Here is an 8,145-nt window from a genome sequence, read left to right on the forward strand (position 1 = left end):
GAAACCGAACCTAACATTCGATTCGCATCTTATCTCTGACTTATATAACGATTTCGACGGGTACTATTCATCATCATTAGACTATCCGTTTAAGATAATAAAATACACGTTAACAATTTGAAATAAAAAAATTGTTAATACTGTGTGTCAAAGAATATTTCCCAAGACAACACAAGCCCTCATACGTGTAATTTGCACTTCGCTACTACAAGAAGCGTAACAGTCGTTTTATTTTGAATTTCACGCAAAACTACACGAGGTCTGTCTGAGTAAGTCGTCTCTAATTTAGCAGTGTACTGTAAGATTAGAGAGAAGGCAGCTAGTAATTACCACCCACCGCCAAATCTTCGGTTACTCATACTAATGAATAATTGGATTGATGGTCACATTATAACGCCCCCACGAATGAAAGAGCAAGCATGGTTTGGTGTGATGTGAATTCGAACCCGCGACCCTCATCTTACGAGTCGCGTACTCTAGCCACCTGGCCATGGCGGGCTCTCTAAGAAGTGTAAACGTATCTTTGACTGATGAGGTGGCGAAATTCCCCGAAACCGATGTAATTCAGCAACAAGTGGTGAATAGATTGGGCTTCGTGTATAATATTATTACTTTAAGCAAGTGAATAATTCGGAAGGATATATTAACAGTGCTGCTCCAACATGCTGTTGGAAATATATATACATACAGGTTCGGTATGTTCATTAAAAGACAGTAGGAAACACTATACATATAATATTTAGCAACTGTAGGATCTAATGAAATCAGACGCCATTGTTTATTTAATAATTTCATAGGAATGGTTTGTTTATTTGGTGTTAAGAACAAAGCCATGCAATCGGTTATTTCTGCAGATGTCCATCACTGGTATCGAAACCTGATTTTTACGGTTATGATTCTTACGATTTGCTGCTGAACCACTGGGGCGGGGGGCTCCTAAGAATGGAGATTATTTAAAATGATTAGCAACATTTTAAACTATTTGTTTAAATGAGGTCTTATTACTGGAAAAGTTGGCTATTCTTGTTTCTCTGACAAAAACTTAACAATTAGAGTAAAAGCAGTTATTTCTTTATACGTAGGGCCCGGCATGGCCAAGCGTGTTAAGGCGTGCGACTCTGTGTCATTATAACGTGGGGGCGTTATAATGTGACAGTCAATCCCACTATTCGTTGGTAAAAGAGTAGCCCAAGAGTTGGCGGTGGGTGGTGATGACTAGCTGCCTTCCCTCTAGTCTTACACTGCTAAATTAGGGACGGCTAGCACAGATAGCCCTGGAGTAGCTTTGTGCGAAATTCCAAAACAAACAAACAATCTTTACACGTTTCGACACTTTGCGCCAATTTTAACGCACATTTTTGTTTTACTCTATCTCTTGTTTAGCTGCTTTCATATACTATTTAGATAAAATTGTTTTTGAATTAGACGTTGACTCCTGCTGTATAAGAATATAATAATGCAAAGTTTCTATTCTAGCCTTCCTGTGGGCCATCAACATAACACCGCGGGCTTTCCAAACTGTCCGACTTCTGCGAGTCCATCTCGAGAGGTTAGTCCCAGTGAAAGCTCCAGAAGGTCGAGACTCATTATAGTTGCAGAGAATAAACATGGTCGAGTGGGTGTAAACTATTTAAATGAAAGGAGTAATGACCACCTGGACTCTCACGAATCCGAAGACCTCGTTGAAAATGGCGCAGACCACCCACTTCTTCCTAGTATAAAAATTACCAGCTTCTAGACTGATGACTAGCTGTCTTTACCACCATAAACATTTCTACTTCCCACAGAGAATGTTCAGTTGTAATGTGTTGGAATATGAAGTTTCCACTGTTATCCCAAAATATCACACGCAGATCTCGGAATAGAAATAATGTATTGGCTATGGACAAAATAATACAGTTGTTTAACTAGAAGAACATTTGATCTAATTGAATCCACTTCATTAGAAAAAAAGTAAGAAACGTTAACTGTTTTAACATTTGGCCAAGTTAATACTTAGAGCAAGATTGCCATCACTATTAATAATGATATATATCGCGTAAAATTAGATTACTGAAATCACTGCTTAATTTATAAGTCATCTTTTCAGGGTTGAAACTCTGCGTTTTGTACTAGAAGTTGCTACCGGTTGTTGTTTTTCGGAATTAGACATAACTCACTCTTTGTTTATCTTTTGTATGTTTATTAGAGGGGATCGGTACAGAGCCCCATTATTTTATATTATTATTACTTTATGTGTTTTCTGGCCGTTCAATTTGAATAGTGCATAAAGAGGTATCTTTAACTCAAAAACAACTCTTAGGCTCAGGTCCTGACAAAGGTCCCTGCATCACTTAAAGGATAATTTTACCTCTGACTTTGAAGTCCCCCGCTGGTACAGCGGTAAGTCTATGGATTTACAACGCTAAAATCAGGGATTCGATCCCCCTTCGTTGGACACAGCGGATAGCCTGATGCGGCTTTGCTATAAGAAAGCACACACACTGACTTTGAATATTAACTATCCCTTATAAATATGCCTTAAGGTAGTGACGTTTGTGTCGCGAGCCTTTCTCAAATACAAGGAATCGAGTCCACGAACTGTTCAACCTACTTGAAAATGTCTCGAGCAGTTTGCCTGCTACAAATGTCACCGAAATGTTCCAAAACTGGTAGAAAATCCTAAGTAGCAAAGCCTTTGAAGCTCGCGATTTGTCACACTATTAAATCCTGCTCGGTACTGACAAACATTTGAAGCCATAACTTCCAACACTCGGTGTTTCTATTGTGACTGTTTCTTCAACTACCTCCTCGCAAAGTGTGTGTTGAAAACCTAATAAATGCTTTATGGTTCATGTACAATACCACACTTTGTGTGTCTCACGACACATTTCTTCAGTGACTCGCACTTTTTATGTTAATGAGTATAACGGGTTATGTTTCTCGTGTAAATGCGTATACTCGAGTTATCTATTACAATAGTAACTAAGTTACCAGTGTATTGAACGCAACATAATAGCCACCTACTGTAACGCATAATTAGACTTGTTGTTTTGTCTACCTGATTTATACTTGCAAGTATTTTGTGCTTCCTACATATTTTTTATATTAAAGATTCGTTTCCTCAACCTTACCGTTAGAGTGATTTAAAGTTACTCACGTTACTTGTTGTCATTACGGTAATTATTAATTTGTCCATACATAAAAAGTATTAGGTCCAAGACTTAAGACTCCTATTCGCGAATTCTAGGTACGCTTGAAATTTAGGCCCAGCATCGCCAGGTGGTCATGGTTCGAATCCCCGCCACCCCAAACATGCTTGCCTTTTCAGCCGTGGGGATGTTATATAGTAATGGTCAATCCCACTATTTATTGGTAAAGGAGTAGCCCAAGAGTTGGCGGTGGGTGGTGATGACTAGCTGCCTTCCCTCTAGTCTTACACTGCTAAATTAAGGAAGGCTAGCGAAGATAGCCCTCGTGTAGTCTTGCGCGAAATTTTAAAAAACAAATAAACGCTTCAAATTTTGAAATATTATGTCCCAGAAGGTACAGATTAGTAGATTGTTTGTTTCTTTGGAATTTCGCACAAAGCTACTCGAGGGCTATCTGTGCTAGCCGTCCCTAATTTAGCAGTGTAAGACTAGAGGTAAGGCAGCTAGACATCACCACCCACCGCCAACTCTTGGGCTACTCTTTTACCAACGAAAAGTGGTATTGACCGTCACATTATAACGCCCCCACGGCTGGGAGGGCGAGCATGTTTGTCGCGACTCGGGCGCGAACTCGCGACCCTCAGATTACGAAGCGCACGCCTTAACGCGCTAGGCCATGCCAGGCCCCAGATTAGTAGAAATAAACTGCTTGACTCTGCTATTCATAATTGTTTTTGGAATCGAAATCCATGAAGTATGAAAAAAGATACAGCTGTATATAGCAGTAATGGTTTCGGAGGTTTCAGCGTTTCTATCTTTTCCAGAATTAATATCATACACCTTGCTTTGTTGTAATCTAATTTTATATTTGACCTCTCAGGACACTTGTCCATCTATTACTTTTCTTTCTCCACTTGCAACGTCATTTCTTCACTTCCGGTTTATATGGTTTACTTTATTCGAGTATGAATCCAAAGGTAAACAGCATCTATATACACAATAGTCTCCTTTCTTTCTATGTTTATGTTCCTGGCAAGGCATTTTACAGATTTCACTTGTGTGTATTTTTTTAAATCAGAAGAGCAAGCTTTATTATATTGTATTATTGGATTACGGTTACGTCGTCTGATGCATCCTATCCTTTATTTAGCCCTGAATGTTTTTTTTTTTCTCTAGCTTTGGGTCGGTTTTTCGCAACCAGGGGTCTTACATTTTCAAGAGAGAAGTGTTGATCACGTAATTTCCTTAATGGAAATATTCACTATATTCTTTGAGCATTTATGAACAACTTTCTTAAAAGATATGTAAAGTATTTAGACCTTTACTTGGTACACGTTACTAGATAATGATTATATATCGTAAATAGGACCACATGGGAGATGCATTTGTCTTAGAACGTTCCAAATGGTGACTTTGTAACCATCCTGTATTTAACCATATGTTTTCACAGAGAAGTTATATAACATTAAAATCGTCCAGTCATCTGACAGTTGGTACTGGATAACTTCACGCTAATGACAGTTCAGTATCACAAGGATGATATCTTCTTACATGGACATTGAATGACATTATTCTCATGATATCTTGCTCGCTGTGTTGCTATTGAAGTGTTCTGGTTGCCAGTGAAGTGTTCTGGTTATTTTGCAAAAGTAAAGAGGTATACCGCCATTTTTCTGAGTCTGAGTCCGTGAATCAAACACAGAAACAATTTCATGAAAAGTATACAGTGCTAAAGATACACGTTCTTTATTGGCCAGAAACAAATGGACACCAACTTATCGACTAAGCTACTGCTCTATTATCCATAGTGCTAAGTCTTAAACACAAACTGAAACTTTGCACGTTGTCAAGTGCAGGAAGAAGTTTTTATCTACTCTTTAGCTGTGCATAACACTTTAATTTAATTTATTTGATTGTTTGGAATTAACCACAAAGCTACACAACGGCCTATCTGCGCTCTGTCCACCACGGGTATCGAAACTCGGGTTCTAGCGGGTGAGTCAGCAGACATTCCGCTGTGCCACTGGGGGGTGACGACACTGCGTTAATAATTTAGTTTGTTACTCTGATTTATATACTGTTGTTTCTCATTCACTTACCAATGGCTTCACTTCTATGTTGTAGGTGCTACTAGAATTAACCTGAGAACTGATCAACTTTAAAATGAATTCTTAATGTAACAAATAATACTAATTATTAACCTCTGCGATACTGTACTATGTGCATATGACATTTCGAACACAGTTTTCACGCTCAAGTATATATACACTTTTTTATCTACTGTAAACATGTTAATTTTGTGCTTCACAAACTGTATTTTGGTGATTGTATATCGATAAAACATGACTTTCACAAATACAGTTCTTTTATGTTTTTATTGTACGTTTTTGATCTTACGAAAATTATTATTTGAGCTTCTTAACTGTTTCGGTATTTGAATACTTGGAATGTTTTCCCCATGGTTGGATATATAATATAGAGTAACTTAAAACAGATTAATTCTTTTGATTTGTATGATTCAAGACAGTTCCCCATTTAATTTGCGTATCTGAAGGTAATTAACTACGTGGTTAATAATATTAAGTAAATACTCCTGTGAACTGAATAACTGATAGTAGTTATTCAGATTTTATTCAAACGAAGGTAATTAACCATGAGGCTTATAATTATAATAATTATTATAATTACACGTTGTGTACCTGAAGACAACTGCACGTGAGTTTTATGTAATTTAATGTAGTTAAATATATAATGTATGTTCCCAACTAAGAACTCATTTCCTTCTATACCGAAAGATACTTATTAAATGTGGCTTATATCTGTGGTTCTTACATGTGCATTACAAAGAGGTTCGTTACGTTATATTGAAATAATTTGTGGACATCACCACCCCGTCGTTACGTCTGGTCATGCTCTATCTGACAAACGTACATCTTCACAAGACCCTTGCAGCAGAGTTTCCATCGCAAACGGTTCTGTCGTAAGGATGTCTTGTCCAAAGAACATTACTCCTCCTTGCATGTGTTCTATATTAAATTTAATAATTTCCATAGGTTCCCAGCGCTCTTTGCAATAGTTTCATTGAACGAAAACCCATATGCGCTGTTTGTGGCAAATTGACTGGTATATCTTTTTATGGAATACCTTGAATACCCGTTTTACTCTACATTATTTTGAAATATAAGGTGTGGAACGATCGAACGAAGGTATGAATGAAGCCTTACCGTGTCTTTCTGAAAGCGTGCCTTGTCGATATTGCATCTGAACGAATATCCATCTTGAATATAATGCGTACTGTTGCGTAGGGCACGCGGGCGGTTTTTACGATGATTTTTGTCTATGGATTTTCAACTGTTACGGCGACTTGATTACCATGGCTGCATTACGACTTTTGCAGGTCTTTTTCTATATCGTCCTTATACCCAAGTTGATCCATACTCCTTTATTTTTAAATGTCATTAACTTTGTTATAAACAAAGGTAGTAATAATTATCCATGCAGTTTGTATTGCTGAATATTTAACCACGTGCTGTTATATACATGAAAATGGTTATCTGTGTAGGTTATATTGTTCAGTAATTGATAATTTGATTTTATGTACACGTGATTTTTATTGCTGAGTAGTTAAACATGCGCTTTTAGTTACCAATGAAGGTTATATTGTTGAGTAGTTAATAATGTGATGTTGTATACATGCAGATGGTCACTTATGTTTTTATATTATTCATTAATTTCGCATGTGGTTTTATATATATGAGTGTATTTACGTATGTGGGTTATAATAATAAGTACTTTGCGCGAAATTCCAAAACAAACAAACAAACAAACAAACTAATGAGTAATTAATAAGGCGATTTTGTATACATGAAAATAACTACCCATATGAGTTATATTGCTGAGTGATTAATAATGTGTTTTTTATTAGATGAAGTTATTTATCCATGTGAGTTGTATGATAAATAACTAAAAATGTGATTTTGTATAGATGATGACTGTTACACGTTGGTTATATTGCTCATGCAGTTTTGTTTGTGACAATGTTTATATATAAATATATATACATACCTATGAATTATAACCTGTAAATAATTACCCGTGTGTTTGTACTTATGAAAGTAGATAGTCACTTGGGGGAGTTTTACATTTTTTGGGGGTTAGGGGAAGAAGGTAGTTGTTTATAAAAGGTACATGTACCCTTGCTAGCCTTTGATACAAGAACTGTATAATATTTCCGGGTTATATTCAGACCTTAATATAACTGTGATATCCCCCCCTACACATACACACACACACAGGCTCCCGTCTTCTACGATAAACCTTACATTATCTGCGCTGACTCTTTATGTACGTTTAGATGGTGAGCCAGTACACTGTTTAGAGTAACTCACTTTTATAAAGAAATCTGAATTATTTCTCCTCGCCATTGAAATATACAAGAGTATTTTTCCTACAGAACAAACAAATAGAGCTACATTTTACGAAACGCTTTGATTATCGTCTGTTTCGAAGTATAATAATAAAAAATAATAATTGTTCTCTGTGATTCTGTGTACTGTTTGTTGTTTTATTTTTCGTCGTTTTATTCGTGTAATACAATTATACCAAGAAAACGGATAATGTCTTCCACCAAACTACTGCACCTGCTTTACGTAGATAAAAAATTCTCACAAAAAATAAATACTCGAGAAATAAAAAGTACAATAGTTCTTGATATCAACACGTTTATTCACACGTTCGTGGAGTTCCTCAGAAAAAAATAGTGTCACTGAAATAGAAATGTTAACAATAAATCTAAACTGCTCAACTGTTATAGAAATGTTACCAATAAATCTAAACTGCTCAACTGTTATGGAAATGTTACCAATAAATGTAAACTGCTCAACTGTTTTGTGCATACTGTGAGTTTCACTGTAAAATATTTAATCTGAAAATTGCACACACACACACAAACATAAAAAACTCGAATATTTTCTTTAACTTTTTGTATTTAATCGTTTTTGTAGTATCGCTGGTC

At 36.3% G+C, this 8,145-nt stretch overlaps 1 protein-coding gene across 3 annotated transcripts in view; it reads left to right on the forward strand.

Annotated features, from left to right (window-relative positions):
* The window catches only part of LOC143245135 (inaD-like protein), a 59,811-nt gene extending 56,461 nt beyond the window's left edge, over positions 1-3,350 (forward strand). For all 3 annotated transcript variants that reach the window (XM_076491069.1, XM_076491070.1, XM_076491072.1), the window contains one exon: positions 1,477-3,350. In XM_076491069.1, coding sequence (XP_076347184.1) covers positions 1,477-1,738 — 262 coding nt within the window. In that variant the 3' untranslated portion in view covers positions 1,739-3,350. The remainder of the gene's footprint in view (positions 1-1,476) is intronic.
* Positions 3,351-8,145: the final 4,795 nt, after the last annotated feature.

Source organism: Tachypleus tridentatus, chromosome 2 (genome assembly GCF_004210375.1).
Source record: "Tachypleus tridentatus isolate NWPU-2018 chromosome 2, ASM421037v1, whole genome shotgun sequence".
NCBI classification, from domain to species: Eukaryota; Metazoa; Arthropoda; class Merostomata; order Xiphosura; family Limulidae; genus Tachypleus; species Tachypleus tridentatus.